Source organism: Chelonia mydas, chromosome 1, assembly GCF_015237465.2.
Source record: "Chelonia mydas isolate rCheMyd1 chromosome 1, rCheMyd1.pri.v2, whole genome shotgun sequence".
Lineage (NCBI taxonomy): Eukaryota > Metazoa > Chordata > Testudines > Cheloniidae > Chelonia > Chelonia mydas.
In genome coordinates this window covers 205,608,923-205,631,109 of record NC_057849.1, presented here as the reverse complement: position 1 = coordinate 205,631,109, position 22,187 = coordinate 205,608,923, and the positions used below count along the sequence as shown (strand labels likewise).

The window sequence follows — 22,187 nt, the reverse complement described above, 5'->3', positions numbered from 1 at the left end:
GGTGGAGTAGTGTTCTTTGCAGTGGGCAAACTATAGGCACATAGAATATCAGGGTTGGAAGGGACCTCAGGAGGTCATCTAGTCCAACCCCCTGCTCAAAGCAGGACCAATCCCCAATTTTTGCCCCAGATCCCTAAATGGCCCCCTCAAGGATTGAGCTCACAACCCTGGGTTTAGCAGGCCAGTGCTCAAACCACTGAGCTATCCCTCCCCGATCTCATCAGGGCCCCAGCAGTTTGAAAACCCCATTTTCTGAAAACCAGCAATTATTTCAGGAATGTTTCTTATGCCCACCACCCTTGGGTAAATCACACTCCTAATGGACTCTCAACAATCCCCAGAGTTGATTTGCCAACTGCAAACTGATTAGCCATGAACCTGGAGCAGTCTAGGGTAGTCAGCTTCCAGATGGCTATAGTGACCTGCTTCTGGTGTAGCATGGCTGTCCGTATGTGGGTGTCCTCGTGCTGGAGGGCAGGAACAAGCTGATCACAAACCTCCAGGAATGTCCGTTTCTTCATGCGAAAGTTCTGGACCCACTGCTGATCATCCCCATCTGTATGACAATGTGACCCCACCAGTCTGTGCTGGTGGCTCTTCTCCAGAAGTGCCAGTCTACGCAGAGGGAATCTGCACCTAAGGCAACAGCAGACATGAGCAGCATCAGCTGGTTTGAAACTGGCATGTCAGTATCCTCCCCCGAGAGGTGCCTCCCACAGTTCAAAAACTGCCACTGAAATGTCCATCAGCATCTTGCAGATGCTTTGCCTGTGTCCCGAAATAGGACTGAGAGCATGAGATAGAGAAGTTCTTCCACCTGGGTGGGATCCATGATGGCTCCTGGCTGCAAGAAGAGTGCAGACACAAAATGGCTTGTCTGGATGCGTTCCTCAGCTAAAACTACCCAAAACACTCCCAGCCAACTCTCGCAGGATGGGCAGACAAGTTCTTTCACAACCCCTTATAGAGAAAACCACGGAACAGCGTAGGCTGATGAGGGCACAGGAACTTGGGGATACAATAGTATATGCCTACAGAAGCTGAAGTTTTGAGTTAGGTCATGTAGTGCAGTATGGATGCTCCAGCACAGTTGTGAGGCCCGAATGTGAACGCTCAAGCACGGGCTTGGAAACATGAGCCCACAAGTCTGGGTCCCACAGATCTGGGCTTCATGTCCTGCGTAGACATACCCTATGAGTTTTCTTGGTGGCACTCAACAGCAATATTTTTCCTTCATAAGCAGATGCAGTTCAGGATCTCTGCTCCCGTTATTTAATCCTACAGTTACAGGGCCTCTTTCATTCGTTCTAACCTCCTCCTTCTCCCACTTCTGGTCTGTGGAATCCAGGCAGGAAACAACTCCCTGTCTTGTTTGTAGCATAGCTTATGATCTGCTGCTCTTATTGGGGGTTCCTGGCGGGTGCTGATACCACTCGATCCTGGGGCTGTAATAACAGCTCCGTAGATTCAGTGTGGCTTAGTCTCTGCCACCCTTCAGCTGTCTTCCTTATTGGGGCATCCTGGTACCTTCTAGCTCAGGTCCAGCCATCTCTTGTCTGCAGCTGATTCCTCACCCCCTGGGCCAAGGTGAGAGATATTCTGGGGTCTGACTGTCTCCTAGAGTTGTGGGAGGGCAGGGATGGGGGAGGGCTTGTAAATTATCTGGCCTTTAATACCAGCTCTTTGCTTCTGGGTCCTTCCATACACCCTCCTTTTCCACAAAAACAATGAGGAGTCCGGTCCATACACCCTCATTTTCCATGTGCCCTCATTCAGGCAGTGCCAGATATTCTAGTTTTCTTCCTATTCCCTCAGGCTCACAGGGACAGTGGGGTATTACCGTGTGCCTGCTAACCTCAGTGTCAGATTTAAGGGGTTTTCATACTTCGATGAGGTCCCTAATTCCAAGCCTTTTTCATCAGTTGCATGAAGTCAAGGTCTCTTCCATCCAGCCTTCTGCTCTGACTTGGTGCATTCTACAGTGTCTGCCTTGAATCTCCTTCCCCTTTAGATTCCTTTGTACTCCCTAACAGGACGTCTAAAACATCCTCCACAACATTGAAATGCCAGCACTCCAAAGGGGCAAAGGCGTTGTCCTCAGGATGGAGAACTCACCCCACTCCTCTGAGTCTGATACTAGTGATACTAGTGATGCTAGGCTTTGATCCTAATGACCTGAGGGGGCTGATGGACAGGGTGCAAAGCACCGTAGATAGCTTGGAGGATGCATGAAACGCTACTGTGCTTCCTGGAAAAGGGCCCTCTCTTTCTGTCTGGAACACAGTCACTTCCTGTATGTGATTTTTTTTTAGCCTATTCTCTTTTCTGAGGCTCTTTGAAAATAATATGGGCACACTCACAATAGCTGTCAGTGAGGGAAAAAGGATCCATATTTTCCAGTATTTAGCCAATATTTAGTATTCCTGGAAGCCTACCAGGTGACATAAATGAGTAGTTTTGGTGCCTCAAGTTCCAGACAGTATGTTGGGAGAAATGTTCCCTGACCTTTTACTCTACTGGGCAATCCATTTCCTTACCAGCTAGGGCTTAGTACTATTTCCATCTGACAAGTTTGGAGTTGCCTCCATTGGGTTTCTGGACTGTCAAAATTGGGTTCAGAGAATTTGGACCATTCTAATTGAACCAGATTGATCACAAATGGTTCTGTATATTCACACTAATTGTGTTAATCCAACGTTAAGGGCGTCTGCAGGTTTGTTTTGTCTCCACATTAGTACTGTTCTAATTGGTTTCCAGTGCAGTGCCTGTCTTTTAGTTCCTGGCAAGTCTCTGAGAAGCTGACTGCCGTCTGTGTATTGCTGGCATTTTAGTTCATGCTGTTTCCCTGTCTCTTAGCATTAAATGCTGAATCCCATAGGTGAGCAATTTGAAGTTGAAGGAGTTTATGCCCATCAGGACAGTCTGGATGAAGCCCAAGAGAAACAGTTGAACACATCACAGTACAGTCCCACTTATCCCTGCCATATTTCTGAGACTGAACAGCAGGATTCCATAGCCAGCTATATTAAATGTTATGAAGAGGTCCAGCTATATGATTTTGCATATCTGGCCCTTATCCTCTTCAATCTGCCATCACCAGTATCTTTTTCTGCCTGAGGCCTAATTGGTAATGGTCCAGGATACTAATAACATGTAAGTGAAGTTGGAGGCAATCTTTGCTGAGCTTCCCAGCTTGCTTATTAGTAGTGCTTAGGTACTATGGTGATGGACTCTATAAAATGCTAAGATAAATGATACTGGGATATTAAACACTGAATGATAGCTGAAGAGCTCAGTTGTGTTGAGCAATAATTTCTTAAACAATAGCTGGATTGTGGTCTGCTTAGGGAAAGGCTGTATTCAGAGAGGGAAGGTATCATCTTCTAGAATTGTAGAAATATAGGGCTGAAAGGGAACTTGACAAATCATCAAGTCTAGCCCCCTGCAGTGAGACAGGACCAAGTAAACCTAGACCATTCCTGACAGATTATTATCTAACCTGTACTTAAAAACCTCCAGTGATGGGGATTCCACAGCCTGTTCCAGAGCTTAACTACCCTTATAGTTAGAAAGTATTTCCCAATATCTAACCTAAATCTCCCTTCCTGCAGATTAACCCCATTGCTGCTTCTCCTACCTTCAGTGGACATGGAGAATAGCTGATTCCCATCCTCTCTTTAACAGCCCTCAACGTATCTGAAGACTGTTATCAGGTCCCCACTCAGTCTTCTTTTATCAACTAAGTGTGCCCAGGTTTTTTAGCCTTTCTCCAGAGGCCAAGTTTTCTAACCCTTTTATCATTTTGTTGCTCTCCAATTTGTCCACATTTCTCTTAAAGTTTGGTACCCAAAACTGGACACAGTTGGAGTCTCCTCTCCTAGTCAATGTATGAGAGTCATTTTGTTTCAGTGTATCTTTTGTATGAATGTAAACCAATGAGGGCTCCGCAGATGTATCCGCTCATCAGGCAGAGATGGCCGCACAGGTGTGCCACAGTCTGCTTTCTTTGCTCACGCTTCTCTTTGGCTTTTTCTGTTCTGCTATTCTTGATGGCTTTGACTGCAGACCAACAGCTCTACCCACCATCCTGATCTGGCAGCAGTTTCTCATGTGTTTGGATTAACTTGGGCACCTTTTAGATGGACTTTGAGAGTGTCCTTATATTGTTTTTACATTGGCCTTCCAGTATACGAGAAGCTGGATATGAGTCAACAGTGTGACCTTGTTGCCAAAAAGCTAACAGCATTTTGGGCTGTATAAGTAGGAGCATTGCCAGCAGATCAAGGGACATGATCATTTCCCTCTATTGGGCATTGGTGAGGCCTCATCTGGAGTACTGTGTCCAGTTTTGGGGCCCACACTACAAAGAGGATGTGGCAAAATTGCGAAGAGTCCAGCGGAGGGCACCAAAAATTATTGGGGGCTGGACCACGTGATCTATGAGGTGAGGCTGAGGGAACTGGGATTATTTAGTCTGCAGAACAGAAGAATGAGGGGGGATTTGATAACTGCGTTCATCTACCTGAAAGGGGATTCCAAAGAGGATGGATGTAGACTGTTCTCAGTGGTGGCAGATGAGAGAACAAGGAGTAATGGTCTCAAGTTGCAGTGGGGGAGGTTTAGGTTGGATATTAGGAAAAACTTTTTCACTAGGAGGGTGGTGAAGCACTGGAATGCGTTACCTAGGGAGGTGGTCGAATCTCCTTCCTTTGAGGTTTTTAAGATCAGGCTTGACACAGCCCTGTCTGGGATGATTTAGTTGGGGATTAGTCCTGCTTTGAGCAGGGGGTTGGACTAGATGACCTCCTGAGATCTCTTCTAACCCTGATATTCTATGATTCTGTAAGTGCTCCCTTTTTCAGCTGTCCATAAAATATGGCTTTGGTGATCACATATCATCCATACGTACAAGGTGACCAGCCTAGCGAAGCTACTCCTGTATGATTAGTTACTCAACACTAATCATGCAGTAGTGGTCCAGGACTTCGATGTTTGGTATCCTGTTCTGCCCGCTTGATGTTACAGATAAGATGCAGACAGCGCTTCTGAAAATGCTGTAGTGGCTTCCAGACTACCAAGCCTGATTTTGTCATGCCTCTGTGTGCAATGCACATTTTTAATACTGCCCTGGGGAAGAAAAGGAGTACTTGTGGCACCTTAGAGACTAACCAATTTATTTGAGCATAAGCTTTCGTGAGCTACAGCTCACTTCATCGGATGCATTCAGTGGAAAATACAGTGAGGAGATTTATATACACACAGAACATGAAAAAATGGATGTTTATCATGCACACTGTAAGGAGAGTGATCACTTAAGATGAGCTATTACAGCAGGAGAGTGGGGCCGGGGGGGGAGAAAACCCTTTGTAGTGATAATCAAGGTGGGCCATTTCCAGCAGTTAACAAGAACGTCTGAGGAACAGTGGGGTGGGAGGGGGGAAATAAACGAGGGGAAATAGTTTTACTTTGTGTAATGACTCAGCCACTCCCAGTCTCTATTCAAGCCTAAGTTAATTGTATCCAATTTGCAAATTAATTCCAATTCAGCAGTCTCTCGTTGGAGTCTGTTTTTGAAGTCTTTTTGTTGAAGAATTGCCACTTTTAGGTCAGAAATCGAGTGACCAATGAGAGACTGCTGAATTGGAATTAGTGGAAAAGCAGCATCACTTGCCCCATAACCTCAGCCGTGCGGAACACAATGCCATCCACAGCCTCAGAAACAACTCTGACATCATAATCAAAAAGGCTGACAAAGGAGGTGCTGTTGTCATCATGAATAGGTCGGAATATGAACAAGAGGCTGCTCGGCAGCTTTCCAGCACCGCTTTCTACAAGCCATTACCCTCTGATCCCACTGAGGGTTACCAAAAGAAACTACAGCATTTGCTCAAGAAACTCCCTGAAAAAGCACAAGAACAAATCCGCACAGACACACCCCTGGAACCCCGACCTGGGGTATTCTATCTGCTACCGAAGATCCATAAACCTGGAAATCCTGGGCGCCCCATCATCTCAGGCATTGGCACCCTGACAGCAGGATTGTCTGGCTATGTAGACTCCCTCCTCAGGCCCTACACTACCAGTACTCCCAGCTATCTTCAAGACACCACTGACTTCCTGAGGAAACTACAATCTATCGGTGATCTTCCTGAAAACACCATCGTGGCCACTATGGATGTAGAAGCCCTCTACACCAACATTCCACACAAAGATGGACTACAAGCCGTCAGGAACACTGTCCCCGATAATGTCACGGCAAACCTGTGGCTGAACTTTGTGACTTTGTCCTCACCCATAACTATTTCACATTTGGTGACAATGTATACCTTCAAATCAGCGGCACTGCTATGGGTACCCCCATGGCCCCACAGTATGCCAACATTTTTATGGCTGACTTAGAACAACGCTTTCTCAGCTCTCGTCCCCTAATGCTCCTACTCTACTTGTGCTATATTGATGACATCATCATCATCTGGACCCATGGAAAAGAAGCCCTTGAGGAATTCCACCATGATTTCAACAATTTCCATCCCACCATCAACCTCAGCCTGGACCACTCCACACAAGAGATCCACTTCCTGGACACTACGGTGCTAATAAGCGATGGTCACATAAACACAACCCTATACCGGAAACCTACTGACCGCTATTCCTACCTACATGCCTCCAGGTTTCACCCAGACCACACCACACGATCCATTGTCTACAGCCAAGCTCTACGATACAACCGCATTTGCTCCAACCCCTCAGACGGAGACAAACGCCTACAAGATCTCTATCAAGCATTCTTACAACTACAATACCCACCTGCTGAAGTGAAGAAACAGATTGACAGAGCCAGAAGAGTACCGAGAAGTCACCTACTACAGGACAGGCCCAACAAAGAAAATAACAGAACGCCACTAGCCGTCACCTTCAGCCCCCGACTAAAACCTCTCCAACGCATCATCAAGGATCTACAACCTATCCTGAAGGACGACGCATCACTCTCACAGATCTTGGGAGACAGGCCAGTCCTTGCCTACAGACAGCCCCCCAACCTGAAGCAAATACTCACCAGCAACCACACACCACACAACGGAACCACTAACCCAGGAACCTATCCTTGCAACAAAGCTCGTTGCCAACTCTGTCCACGTATCTATTCAGGGGACACCATCATAGGGCCTAATCACATCAGCCACCCTATCAGAGGCTCGTTCACCTGCACATCTACCAATGTGATATATGCCATCATGTGCCAGCAATGCCCCCCTGCCATGTACATTGGTCAAACTGGACAGTCTCTACATAAAAGAATAAATGGACACAAATCAGACATCAAGAATTATAACATTCATAAACCAGTCGGAGAACACTTCAGTCTCTCTGGTCACTCGATTTCTGACCTAAAAGTGGCAATTCTTCAACAAAAAGACTTCAAAAACAGACTCCAACGAGAGACTGCTGAATTGGAATTAATTTGTAAATTGGATACAATTAACTTAGGCTTGAATAGAGACTGGGAGTGGTAGAGTCATTACACAAAGTAAAACTATTTCCCCTTGTTCCTCCCCCCCCCCCCCCCCCCCCCCCCCCCCCCACTGTTCCTCAGACGTTCTTGTTAACTGCTGGAAATGGCCCACCTTGATTATCACTACAGAGGGCTCCCCCCCACTCTCCTGCTGGTAATAGCTCATCTGAAGTGATCACTCTCCTTACAGTGTGCGTGATAAACACCCATTTTTTTCATGTTCTGTGTGTATATAAATCTCATTGTATTTTCCACTGAATGCATCCGATGAAGTGAGCTGTAGCTCACGAAAGCTTATGCTCAAATAAATTTGTTAGTCTCTAAGGTGCCACAAGTCCTCCTTTTCTTTTTGCCCTGGGGAACTGTTTCTCTGCTTAGCTGCTTTCCCAACTTGCCCAGTTCCTGGGGAAGAGCAGCTAATCAGACCTACTGCACAAAACAGCCAGAGTTTTCCTCTGGAACCAATACCATTCTCACAGGAGAGGAGAAGGGAGCAGAAAGAGCCCAGCAGTTCTGCTCCCTTCTCCCCACTCTCCTCCTGTGAATGATGGCACAGCTCCTCTGTTCCTCTACTGGCCTTGGAAGTGGGAGAAAGGGATCACCACTGCAGTCCTTCCACGCCTGGGAGAGGGAAGTGAAGTACCCAGGAGCTGCAGGAGGAGCAGAGGTGGGGCTGTTTGGGGCAGAACTGATGAGTGCGGAAATGGAGGGAGCGGAATTGATGTGGGGATAGCACTGATTTGGGGGTTGGTTAACATAATTAATTGCTGAGCTGGAGGACAGGCAGATGAGAAGGTGACAGACCCACACACACACTTTTTTTCAGACCACTTTAAACACTGTTTGCTGTAGTTCAGCTGCATTATACATGCAGAGTAATGGGTCCAGCACACAGAAGCACTGTGTGAACACTACTACAGCAAGCATACCCCCGACATAGTCTAATCATGAAAATGTTTCCAGGCTTTGCTATTCAAACCCTCAGAGCTTCAGTTCTTGATTTGGTTGTGCAATGGGAGACAAAGAACTTGTGTAACGGAACCTGGTCTTTTTGGTTGTCGTGGGAGAGAGAAGAGCTTCTGCGATAGAGCTCTTTCTGGAGGTGCGGAAGCTTGTTATCTATAGCAGGTGGGATGGGGAGAACATATCTGTCTGCCGTGGACTGATCTTTGCTTTTTGTTTGCTTCTTTCCCATATAGGCCTGGATAAGATTGAATTCTTGCAGAGCCATGAGAACCAGGATATCTATCAGAAGGCCTTTGATCTGATTGAGCACTACTTTGGGTCAGAGGACGAGGACAGCAGTATTGCCCCACAAGTGGATCTCAGCCAGCAACAGTACATCTTCCAGCAGTGTGAGGCTCCCATGGAGGGTTTCCAGCTCTGAGGTGCCCCATCCTATCTGTTCCTCCACCCAGACAGTCCTCATGTAAAGCCTTGAGTCACCGTTGGAGTGATTTCAATGTTTTCCATAACCCCTTACTGTCCCCATCTACCTGAGTTCCCTTCCCATATTCTTCCCTGGGTGCCTCCTTGGATGCCTTTGTGAGGTGTGTTCAGTCCTGGCACAAAATGTATCAGATTGATTACTTTGCTTAATGTGCCAGCCTGGGCCATTGGTATATGGAACACTTCACAGATATTGGAGTAAACTCTCTGTCCCCTGCAACTACAGCCTCCAGTGGACATGCTTTCTAGTTACTAGGTACATTGAACACAACTGAACCTGTCCCATTACAAAACAGCTCCCAAATTGGTCTTTACAGGCCACTTTGGAGATCTGGACTCTATCATTCTTTCCTTTCAACCCGAAAAGGACTTGTGAGTAGGTCAGTCTTATCACCTCCCTAAAAGCGACTTTTGTAACTGGCTTCTAAAATGGAGAAACTACCACACTGCCCAGTCCCTAATACAATGTGGCCTCTGTTAAAGTTGAACCCTTCCTCACTTCATTCTCCTGACTCTGGTCCTCACTAGCTTAGTGACAGATGATATATCTCTACCCACTCATCCACCCTTTACATTATTCTATGCAGCTTAACTTGAACTGGTTTCTGTTCCGTAAATTACCATTTGATGTAAAATCTTAGTGTGCTAAACTGTCAGCGTGAGGAGGACTCTGTAGTGATAGCTCTCCTTACTACTTTCAGTCTCATGAAGTAGAGCTTCCTGTTTAATGCCCCTACCAGCCAACTGATAAAATAGAAACATCCTGATCAGGGTCTGTTTAACAAGTATACTGTGATACTACTTCCCATCTTTCCATTTTCCCCTCACTACTCTCACGGCCCCAGATGAATTAGCATGGAATAAATGGTTCCTATAGGCCACATTTGTAAGGCATTGCTGAGGGCCTGACAGCTATAATTTACACCTATAGTCAGCCCTTCTGCTAGCAGCATGTTTTTGACTCCGCAGCCTGTTTGGATCGCAAGCATCTAATGCAAAGGTGGCAATTCAATTTCTGAATGTAATGGATTCTTTGGGCTACCTACTCCTTCCTGCATTGGGCTACATTCTCTCAAGCCATTTGGGACCTTTGGAATACACATTTTCCCTAGGGTAAATGTTTCCAAAGTTGCTCCTACTGCAGTGTCATGCAGCTGTGGTAAATCCTACTGGCAGAACTGTCTACAAGATCCTTCTTATGGCTTCATTCAATGACAAGCCCCTGCAAGAGCTTCAACCACTCACAGGATACTGGTTTAAAAAAAGCATTTATCAAACTGCTGAAAGGCCTAAGCATCAGCTCTGTGTGACCCCTTCTTTAAACATAGTCTTCATTTGAGCCTGTGCTTTAGGATGGAAACTGACCTGTGTGGGCATTGAAGAAAGCCACCTGTTGCCTCCCTTTCTAATCCAGTCAGTCTCCACTTTCCCTGTTACTTTCTCTAGTGCTGCTTTGTACTCAAGGAACATTTAGTTTACTGCACTTGACCTGTAAATTGACTTCAATTCTTTGTAATTTTAGAGGTTAAATTAGGTGATTAATTTAAAAACAAAACAAAAAACCCCTGTGTTGCATTTACATCATATGATAAATTACTGTTTCTCTTTCTTGAAGGGTAACTTGAACTGTTTCTCTTTCTAGAAGCACTGATTAGTAGCAAAATCTTGTTTTGTCATTTGGATTTTTTGTGCTAGATTTTAAGTGTAAATTACCAATAACATCATCTCTATAGAATTTGTTTAAAATCATGTACTTTTTTTGGATGGTATGAAAATGCTACATATTTTGTAAACAAATCTAGGCAAAGTGTGTGTGTGTGTGTATATATATATATATTGTGTATATATAGATGTATTATTCTGTATGTATATACACACACACACACACAGTGTGTTTTCTCCCCCAGGCTAATGAAAACAATGTGGTGCATTGTTGTATATCCTCGCCCTCCCCCCCACCACCACCCTAAGGAAATAATTACAGTTGCCTCTAAATAAGTGAATTAAAACAAAGTCCATTTAAACTGAGTGGCTTGCCTTTCTATGTAAGGAACTTGGCTGGTGTTTCTGTTACTTATGCCAGTGGGTATGTGAATTCAGAGCAGAAAGGGATCCATTTTTAATGGGCAGCAACATAGTCTAGTGCATGGAGGAGGGGACTGAGAGTCAGGACTCTTGAGTTCTGTTCCCAGTTCTATCATCTAGTATGTGTCGCCTTGAGGAAGTTACTTTACCTGTTTGCACCTCTCTTTATCTATCTGTAAACGGAGGTACTCACGTTTGAGATCCTCATCCGAGTACCTTCCTCAGCCTATGATCTTATTTAAGCTCTGCCTAACCCTTTGGCCTTGCCACTATTGCTCACCTTCTAACAGTATCAGTGCTTTAAGCTGGGCATTAGCCCCATTTCACAGAAGGGAGAATGCAGGGCTGCCAGATGTCACACATCTGGTAACTTTGTCCTCATCCCTGCAGCTCAGCCTGTCACACACTTGGTTGAGCTATAGGCAGGAGCTGCATTTCCTCCTCTAGCCACTAAAAGCTGCTGTGGAACCTGGCAGGAAACTAGGCCCCTGCTTGATCCGAGCAGGGAAGGAGCAGCAAAGGCGACGATGGTTGTGGTGGGTGGTTGGCAGGGACCGAAAGTGAGGGGGACTCAAAACTACCCACAAGCTTCAGCCAGCATCTGATCTCTTTGCTGGAGCACGGGCCCTCCAGCTTGCATCTTTTTAAGACCTTCTCTGCAATTTGATCTGTTCCAGGACCAGCACAGGGGCCCATCAGTGCCATCTGGAGTGGGTTTTCTGGGGGGACCCCATGCCAGTCTTTCCCTCTCAAATGCCTGGGACCTGGAAGGATGGTACACTCTGGCTGTATTTGTGGCCATAGGCACAGGGCTCCTAGATTGAGGCAGCATGGTTCAAGCCTCTAGTTCTTCCACCTCATATAGCTCTGGAAGACACCCGCTACCTTCAGCCAGACTGGGCTATGGGACATGTGCTGTGGATGATTATTTTACTTCTTAAGGTAATTGTGACCCTGAGCCTTGTTATGGAGCAACCAAAGAGCAAGATGGATATGAAACAGCATTCTGTAGATGATCTGTGCTCCCCTCAGTCAGTCTTGATTTAGAGTTGTAGGCCCAGATAAGGGGTTTTGTTGGGGTGTATTGAGGGGGCCTCCAATCAGCCAAACCAAGTATCTAGGCCAGAAACCCACTTTCCAGCTCTTAACCATGGGTTGTTGAATAACACTGTCCTGGAAGCCATCACAGTAGGAGAGAGGCTATATTGTTTGGAGACCACATCTGGAAACATAGATTCCTTCACTACCCCCATGAGAAACATGGAGTTTACTTTACCTGTGCTGATGCTCAGGTGCCTACAAAAACAACACTAAATCAGCAACAGTTCAGAGGAGGAGCATAAGGACAGCCCTACGGCCCAGCCCTTGTTTGAAACTCTAGAACCCAACCAGGACTAGAACAATGTAAATATAAAATGGCAACATCTTCTACATTAACATTAATTGTTTGTAAACTAAAATTGGCTTTGCATTATTTTTGTCAGATACAAGAAAACGTATTGGTATGACTACTTGTGTTTCAGCAAAACAATAAAATAAACTTTATACCTTCAGCTAAAGGTCAGCACCTTGGTTTTACATTAAGCTATGATGATTAAATATTGATTGTACATAGAACATCAAATCAAATTCATTTATCATGTCTTAAGGGTAAACTATTTTAGACACTTTTATTGCAGGGTTGCCTAAAACAGAAACAAAGTAAAACCCTTAAAGCCAGGTTGCAGCACACCCACAATTTCTTGTCAGATCATTGAATTATTGCTCTGTAGGTGGTGTTCCCTTAATGGTAGATTGAAACTATGAACCATTGGGGCCTGAAGATTCAGGCCACATGTTTTTGCCCTTTTTGGCTTTCGAATGTATTTCTTTACTCCTCCCTGACGAGGGGAGTAGCGCTAAAAATCTACCTTGCTGGGTCGAATTTGGGGTAGTGCAGACGCAAATCGACAGTATTGGCCTCCAGGAGCTATCCCAGAGTGCTCCTTTGGGACTGCTCTGGACAGCACTTTGAACTCCGATGCACTAGCCAGGTACACAGGAAGAGCCCCGGGAACTTTTGAATTTCATTTCCTGTTTGGTCAGTGCAGCGAACTCAGCAGCACGGGTAACCTTGAGTCCCCCCAGAATCGTAATGCGTAAAACGTTTCTACGCTAAACCTATCATCTCCATCCCTGAGGTTATCGCAGAAAACAGAGAAGTCTGCTTCTTGCCAGGGGCTAAGATTCGCGATGTGATGGAGAGACTGCCGAGACTCATCAAGCCCTCGGATCACTACCCCTTCCTGCTTCTCCACGTGGGCACCAATGATACTGCCAAGAATGACCTTGAGCGGATCACTGTGGACTACGTGGCTCTGGGAAGAAGGATAAAGGAGTTTGAGGCGCAAGTGGTGTTCTCGTCCATCCTCCCTGTGGAAGGAAAAGGCCGAGGTAGGGACCGTCGAATCGTGGAAGTCAACGAATGGCTACGCAGGTGGTGTCGGAGAGAAGGCTTTGGATTCTTTGACCATGGGATGGTGTTCCATGAAGGAGGAGTGCTGGGCAGAGTCGGGCTCCACCTAACAAAGAGAGGGAAGAACATCTTTGCGAGCAGGCTGGCTAACCTAGTGAGGAGGGCTTTAAACTAGGTTCACCGGGGGAAGGAGACCAAAGCCCTGAGGTAAGTGGGAAAGCGGGATACCGGGAGGAAGCACAGGCAGGAACGTCTGTGAGGGGAGGGCTCCTACCTCATACTGAGAATGAGGGGCGATCAGCAGGTTATCTCAAGTGCCTATATACAAATGCACAAAGCCTTGGAAACAAGCAGGGAGAACTGGAGGTCCTGGTGATGTCAAGGAATTATGACGTGATTGGAATAACAGAGACTTGGTGGGATAACTCACATGACTGGAGTACTGTCATGGATGGTTATAAACTGTTCAGAAAGGACAGGCAGGGCAGAAAAGGTGGGGGAGTAGCACTGTATGTAAGGGAGCAGTATGACTGCTCAGAGCACCGGTATGAAACTGCAGAAAAATCTGAGTGTCTCTGGATTAAGTTTAGAAGCGTGAGCAACAAGGGTGATGTAGTGGTGGGAGTCTGCTATAGACCACCGGACCAGGGGGATGAGGTGGATGAGGCTTTCTTCCGGCAACTCGCAGAAGCTACTAGATCGCACGCCCTGGTTCTCATGGGCGACTTTAATCTTCCCGATATCTGCTGGGAGAGCAATACAGCGGTGCATAGACAATCCAGGAAGTTTTTGGAAAGCGTAGGGGACAATTTCCTGGTGCAAGTGCTAGAGGAGCCAACTGAGGGGGAGCTTTTCTTGACCTGCTGCTCACAAACCGGGAAGAATTAATGGGGGAAGCAAAAGTGGATGGGAATCTGGGAGGCAGTGACCATGAGTTGGTTGAGTTCAGGATCCTGACACAGGGAAGAAAGGTAAGCAGCAGAATACGGACCCTGGACTTCAGGAAAGCAGACTTCGACTCCCTCAGGGAACTGATGGGTAGGATCCCCTGGGGGACTAACATGAAGGGGAAAGGAGTCCAGGAGAGCTGGCTGTATTTCAAGGAATCCCTATTGAGGTTACAGGGACAAACCATCCCGATGTGTCGAAAGAATAGTAAATATGGCAGGCGACCAGCTTGGCTTAACGGTGAAATCCTTGCGGATCTTAAACACAAAAAAGAAGCTTACAACAAGTGGAAGATTGGACAAATGACCAGGGAAGAGTATGAAAATATTGCTCGGGCATGTAGGAATGAAATCAGGAGGGCCAAATCACACCTGGAGCTGCAGCTAGCAAGAGATGTCAAGAGTAACAAGAAGGGTTTCTTCAGGTATGTTGGCAACAAGAAGAAAGCCAAGGAAAGTATGGGCCCCTTACTGAATGAGGGAGGCAACCTAATGACAGAGGATGTGGAAAAAGCTAATGTACTCAATGCTTTTTTTGCCTCTGTCTTCACGAACAAGGTCAGCTCCCAGACTGCTGCGCTGGGCATCACAGCATGGGGAGTAGGTGGCCAGCCCTCTGTGGAGGAAGAGGTGGTTAGGGACTATTTAGAAAAGCTGGATGTGCACAAGTCCATGGGGCCGGACGAGTTGCATCCGAGAGTGCTAAAGGAATTGGTGGCTGTGATTGCAGCGCGATTGGCCATTATCTTTGAAAACTCATGGCGAACGGGGGAAGTCCCGGATGACAGGAAAAAGGCTAATGTAGTGCCAATCTTTAAAAAAGGGAAGAAGGAGGATCCTGGGAACTACAGGCCAGTCAGTCTCACCTCAGTCCCCGGAAAAATCATGGAGCAGGTCCTCAAGGAATCAATCCTGAAGCACTTACACGAGAGGAAAGTGATCAGGAACAGTCAGCATGGATTCACCAAGGGAAGGTCATGCCTGACTAATCTAATCGCCTTCTATGATGAGATTATTGGTTCTGTGGATGAAGGGAAAGCAGTGGATGTATTGTTTCTTGACTTTAGCAAAGCTTTTGACATGGTCTCCCACAGTATTCTTGTCAGCAAGTTAATGAAGTATGGGCTGGATGAATGCACTATAAGGTGGGTAGAAAGTTGGCTAGATTGTCGGGCTCAGTGGGTAGTGATCAATGGCTCCATGTCTGGATGGCAGCTGGTATCAAGTGGAGTGCCCCAAGGGTCAGTCCTGGGGCCGGTTTTGTTCAATATCTTCATAAATGATCTGGAGGATGGTGTGGATTGCACTCTCAGCAAATTTGCGGATGATACTAAACTAGGAGGAGTGGTAGATACGCTGGAGGGCAGGGATAGGATACAGAGGGACCTAGACAAATTGGAGGGTTGGGCCAAAACAAATCTGATGAGGTTCAACAAGGATAAGTGCAGGGTCCTGCACTTAGGACGGAAGAACCCAATGCACCGCTACAGACTAGGGACCGAATGGCTTAGGCAGCAGTTCTGCAGAAAAGGACCTAGGGGTGACAGTGGACGAGAAGCTGGATATGAGTCAACAGTGTGCCCTTGTTGCCAAGAAGGCCAGTGGCATTTTGGGATGTATAAGTAGGGGCACTGCCAGCAGATCGAGGGATGTGATCGTTCCTGTCTGTTTGACATTGGTGAGGCCTCATCTGGAGTACTGTGTCCAGTTTTGGGCCCCGCACTACAAGAAGGATTTGGACAAATTGGAGCGAGTCCAGCGAAGGGCAACAAAAATGATTAGGGGTCTGGAACACATGACTTATGAGGAGAGGCTGAGGGAACTGGGACTGTTTAGTCTGCAGAAGAGAAGAATGAGGGGGGATTTGATAGCTGCTTTCAACTACCTGAGAGGTGGTTCCAGAGAGGATGGTTCTAGACTATTCTCAGTGGTAGAAGAGGACAGGACAAGGAGTAATGGTCTCAAGTTGCAGTGGGGGAGGTTTAGGTTGGATATTAGGAAAAACTTTTTCACTAGGAGGGTGGTGAAACACTGGAATGCGTTACCTAGGGAGGTGGTAGAATCTCCTTCCTTAGAAGTTTTTAAGGTCAGGCTTGACAAAGCCCTGGCTGGGATGATTTAATTGGGGATTGGTCCTGCTTTGAGCAGGAAGTTGGACTAGATGACCTCCTGAGGTCCCTTCCAACCCTGATATTCTATGATTAGAAAGTGAAAAAAATGCACTCGCAATGACATGTTTTCTGAGCTCATGCAGTCCTCCTGCACTGATAGGGCACAGCTTAATGCATGGAGGCATTCAGTGGCAGAGGCCAGGAAAGAATTCAGTGAGCGCGAAGAGCGGAGGCAGGACATGATGCTGAAGCTAATGGGGGAGCAAACAGACATAATGAAGTGCCTGTTGCAGGAGCAAACAGACATGATGAAGCGTCTGTTGGAGCTGCAGGAAAGCCAACAAGAGCACAGACCCCCCACTGCATCCACTGTATAACCGCCTACCCTCCTCCCCATGTTCCATAGCCTCCTCACCCAGACGCCCAAGAATGCAGGGGGTGGGGAGGCTCCAGGCACCCAGCCACTCCACTCCAGAAGGCTGTCATTCAAACAGTTTGATTTTTAGTCTGTTTACAATAAGTAATGTGGCCTTGTCCTTCCCTCCTCCCCAACCCCACCTGGCTACCTTGTCCATTATCTAATTTTTTTTTTAAATTAAGAAAGAAAGAATGCATGGTTTCAAAACAATAGTGACTTTATTTCGAAGGGGGATGGTGGTTGGCTTACAGGGAATTAAAATCAACAAAGGGAGCAGGTTTGCATCAAGGAGAAACACACACAACTGTCACACCAAAGCCTGGCCAGTCATGAAACTGGTTTTCAAAGCCTCTCTGATGCACAGCGTGCCTTGCTGTGCTCTTCTAATCGCCCTGGTGTCTGGCTGCTCAAAATTGGACACCAGGAGATTTTCCTCAACCTCCCACCCCACCATAAACGTCTCCCCCTTACTCTCACTAGGGACTAGGGACTAGGGACCGAATGGCTAGGCAGCAGTTCTGCGGAAAAGGACCTAGGGGTGACAGTGGACGAGAAGCTGGATATGAGTCAGCAGTGTGCCCTTGTTGCCAAGAAGGCCAATGGCATTTTGGGATGTATAAGTAGGGGCATAGCGAGCAGATCGAGGGACGTGATCGTTCCCCTCTATTCGACACTGGTGAGGCCTCATCTGGAGTACTGTGTCCAGTTTTGGGCCCCACACTACAAGAAGGATGTGGATAAATTGGAGAGAGTCCAGCGAAGGGCAACAAAAATGATTAGGGGTCTAGAGCACATGACTTATGAGGAGAGGCTGAGGGAGCTGGGATTGTTTAGTCTGCAGAAGAGAAGAATGAGGGGGGATTTGATAGCTGCTTTCAACTACCTGAAAGGGGGTTCCAAAGAGGATGGCTCTAGACTGTTCTCAATGGTAGCAGATGACAGAACGAGGAGTAATGGTCTCAAGTTGCAATGGGGGAGGTTTAGATTGGATATTAGGAAAAACTTTTTCACTAAGAGGGTGGTGAAACACTGGAATGCGTTACCTAGGGAGGTGGTAGAATCTCCTTCCTTACAGGTTTTTAAGGTCAGGCTTGACAAAGCCCTGGCTGGGATGATTTAACTGGGACTTGGTCCTGCTTTGAGCAGGGGGTTGGACTAGATGACCTTCTGGGGTCCCTTCCAACCCTGATATTCTATGATTCTATGATTCTATGATTCTCACAGATATTGTAGAGCACACAGCAAGCAGCAATATCAATGGGAATGTTGGTTGCGCTGAGGTCTGACCTAGTCAGCAAACGGCGCTAGCGAGCTTTTAATTGTCCAAAGGCACATTCTACCACCATCCTGCACTTGCTCAGCCTATAGTTGATTTTGGAATTGGGGAGCTCGTGTGGGGGAAGATTTTGGAATTGGGGAGCTCCTGGTGGCCTGCAATCATCATCTCCTACAGAGTCACGACCAAACATCAGGCAATCTCCGGAAAGCACTGGGTGCAATGGTTTGGGGACGGGAAGTTCTCAGAGGTTTCAGCAGACAAGCTGATGGGTCTGATGGCTTTTAGGCAGCATTTCAACCACTCCACGTTTAATAAGCTGGTCTCCTATTGACGAGCCGTACACAATGACCTGGAGGTTGCTAGGAGCCGGGCAGGGAAGACGTTCACAGAGCCCCCAGCCAAGCGGCTAAAGACTATCTTCTGCAACAACAGCAAGGAGCAAATGGTTTCTGAAGTCATAAACAACAACAGGAGCCTTGAAGACAGTTGTTTATCGTGCGGGATTAAAAACCCAGCCACATTCCACCCGCTGTTTGAGGGGGGGCCTTTGCCAGACTTGCAGGGATCGATTCCTGGAGCTCTTCTACATGTACAACGAGGACGGGTACCAGTCCCACTGCACCGTCTGCTGCGAAGACAAGGAGCTGCTGCTGTGTAGCAATGCCAGCTGCTGCAGGTGCTTCTGTGTCGAATGCTTGGAGGTCCTGGTAGGGCAAGGTACCTCAGCCAAGGCAAAAGAGCAAGAGCCCTGGAGCTGTTACATGTGTCAACCACAGAAGTGCTATGGGGTGTTACAGCGCCAACCAGACTGGAATGTATGGCTTCAAGACTTCTTCACCAGCAACAAAGGACAGGAATATGATGCACCTAAAATGTAAAAAGGCCCGCACATTTCCCAGAGTCACTACCCTTGATAACAGAACGTCAATGATTACATTGGCTTCTTGGATCACAGCAGCCCCCACAGTAGACTTGTCCAGAATAGAAGTGGTGACAGTGAGCTGAGCGGGCTCCATGGTATGGCGTCTGCACAGGTAACCCAGGAAAAAAGGTGCGAAACGATTGTCTGCCGTTGCTTTCATGGAGGGAGGGGCGACTGACGACATGTACCCAAAACCACCCGCGACAATGTTTTTGCCCCATCAGGCATTAGGAGCTTAACCCAGAATTCCAATGGGCAGCAGAGACTGCGGGAACTGTGGGATAGCTACCCACAGTGCACCGCTCCGTAAGTCAATGCTAGTCATGGTAGTGAGGACGCACTTCGCTGACTTAATGCACTTAGTGGGGACATACGCAATCGACTGTATAAAATCCATTTCTAAAAATCGACTTCTATAAAATCGACCTAACTTCGTAGTGTAGACATACCCTAAGTCTTGTGCCCCAGAATTGGAATCTACAAATTTGATCTGATCAGACTCCATAAGTACTTTGAATCCTTCGAACCTAGCAAAGCGTGTAGTTCAGAGCTTACTGCTACCTTTTGCCCCTTAAATATATCTGCAAGTTGAACCTTACCTTTCATTGATTTCTGCTCCAAGGAATACAAAATCCTTTTCCCTAAGGTAAAGCAACAGTCCCTTTGGAAGTAATCAGATACACTTCATATAGCAAGGAAATGTTACTTCTTACGCCCTTTACTTTGTTTTTCATATTCATCTACTTTAAGTTTGTGTTAATTAGCCACCATTTAACCATAAGAGAGCCCACTACTCTCTCTCCACGAGCTTTAGCCAAACTCATTCCACCCTTTTCAACTGTGGCTTGCAAGCTAAGACCACATAACGAATCATTTAAATTACCCACACATGGATCACCCTCATATATCTAATCCACTGGATTTATTTGCCTACATGCTTCCAAATCAGAACTAAATAATCCTCTGTGTTGTTCATATCTTCACAATGGGCACACTTGGCAGGGGTAACCATCTTAATATGTAGGACCTTCCCACATTATGAACTATTTGGAGCAAGTAAATATTTCCAGGCTCAATATAAGGTATGCTGACAATACATGCACTCTCTAATTTTCCCTTATTAACATAAATGGGTGTCACATCTTCTACCCTGGAGGTTACACCTATTGCTTAAGGCCTATTTTCTTGGTATTATCTTTATTTACTGTTTACTTTATCATCTCAGCCGATACCCAATATGATGGTATTCAGTTGCTTTTTACATGTTTAATGCTGGTGCTGATTTGTCTCGTTAAATTCTCTGTTATACTTTTGATTTTCTCCATTTGGGTCCTCTTGGGTAAATAACCGTTGAGTCATTTTATGAGCAGTGTTACTTAATGCAATATGGAACCTCTATCAGATTCTATTCTCCAGGGCCAGAGGTGCCGACTTTCTAATGTGCTGGAGGTGCTTCCCCCTGGCTGCGCCTCTGGCCCCGCCGCCACTCCACCCCTTGCCCAAGACCCCACCCCTGCCCCAGTTCTTCCCCCCCCCGCTTCTTTCCTGAGCGCACCCCAGCTGCCTCCTTTCCCCCTCCTCCCCAGCACCTACCACATGCTGCTGAACAGTTGATCGCCAGTGCACAGGAGGTGCTGGGAGGGCTTGGGAGGCACTGATCGCTGGGGCTGCCAGTGGGCGGGAGGCACTGGGGGAGGAGCTGCTCAGGGGGGCTGCTGGTGAATGCTGAGCAACACCTTTTTTTTAGCACCCATGGAGTCGGCGCCTATGTCGAGGGCAATCTCTACCTGGTAAAAACATTATTCACCAAAAGAAATGTGATGACAATAGTTTCACTGGGGGCTGCAAAGCACTCCACCCATTTTGTAAAATGACAAATCACAACTCATAAATATTTGTTTTCCTATTTGGATGTTGGCACAGGTCCAATCCAATCCACCTTGTTGGGGTACATTAAGAACAACTGAATATTAAAGCCCTAAAATTGAGGCACGCTTCAAAACGGAACACAGGAAAATTTGTAATGACTTTTTTCGTAAGAGAGGCAAGGTGGGTAAGGTAATATCTTTTACTGGACCAGCTTCTGTTGGTGAATGGGATGAGCTTTTGAGCTACACAGAGCTCTTCTTCAGGTCAGCTGTTTTTTTTTTTGTAATGATTCACAAATAAAACTGGACTTTGAATGAAAAAGGCCTTTGACAAACCTATGTTTGCAGAAGATAAAAACAATGTTGACATTAAACAATCCTAGCATGCTCTCCAAAACCCTCCTTAATAGATTAAAGGGTAGAACAGAATAGCATAATGTGATGGGGTGTATACCCCACACCAGCCCCAATAGGGTTAACAAAGGCCTGAGAGGCCAATTAGATTACCTGTTGTCACCTGAAAGAGAGAGGGCCAACCTCAATTGAAAGTGAAGCCCAGCTGGAAATGGGCTGGGACAGCACTGTAAAGCCAGGAGACAGAATGACCTGCAGTGGAAGGAGGATACAGTCACTCCCTGAGAGAAGGGAGGCCACCGGGAACAAGGAGGAAGTCTAGGGGACGAGTAAGCGCTGGGATCCTACCCTTTCATAAGGAGTTTGGCAAGAAGCTAGGAGGGGTGAAGCAGCCATAGGGAGCAGAGTAAGCTCCAGTAATAAATCAAAACAAGCAAGATGATAGGCTGAGTAGGAAGGAGCCAACAACAGGACTGGGACTGAGCAGACCTGGATTGCTGATTGTGGGATCCCTGCGCAGGAACCTGGTGTGTTGGATGGGCCTGGGTTTCCCTGCCACCCACTGGTATAGTGGCACAGACCACCTAGCTGGGACAGAACACTGGCTGGAGACAGCATTTGGACAGTTGTCCTGTTTGACTTTGTAACTCCAGAAAGGGTGGGATAAATGGTGATCCAGCCAGAGAACCAGAAGTACAGAGCAAGCAATGAGCACCAAGGGGGCACCTGATGCAGTGAGAGCTACCTTCCCAGACCAAGACACAAGCAGGCATGCTAGTGGTGAGT

At 46.8% G+C, this 22,187-nt stretch overlaps 1 protein-coding gene across 6 annotated transcripts in view; it reads left to right on the top strand.

The window, feature by feature from the left end:
• KPNA1 (karyopherin subunit alpha 1) overlaps positions 1-10,986 on the top strand; it is a 152,186-nt gene extending 141,200 nt beyond the window's left edge. For all 6 annotated transcript variants that reach the window (XM_037910452.2, XM_043521952.1, XM_043521226.1 and 3 more), the window contains one exon: positions 8,713-10,986. In XM_037910452.2, coding sequence (XP_037766380.1) covers positions 8,713-8,900 — 188 coding nt within the window. In that variant the 3' untranslated portion in view covers positions 8,901-10,986. The remainder of the gene's footprint in view (positions 1-8,712) is intronic.
• The last annotated feature ends 11,201 nt before the right edge of the window (positions 10,987-22,187 follow it).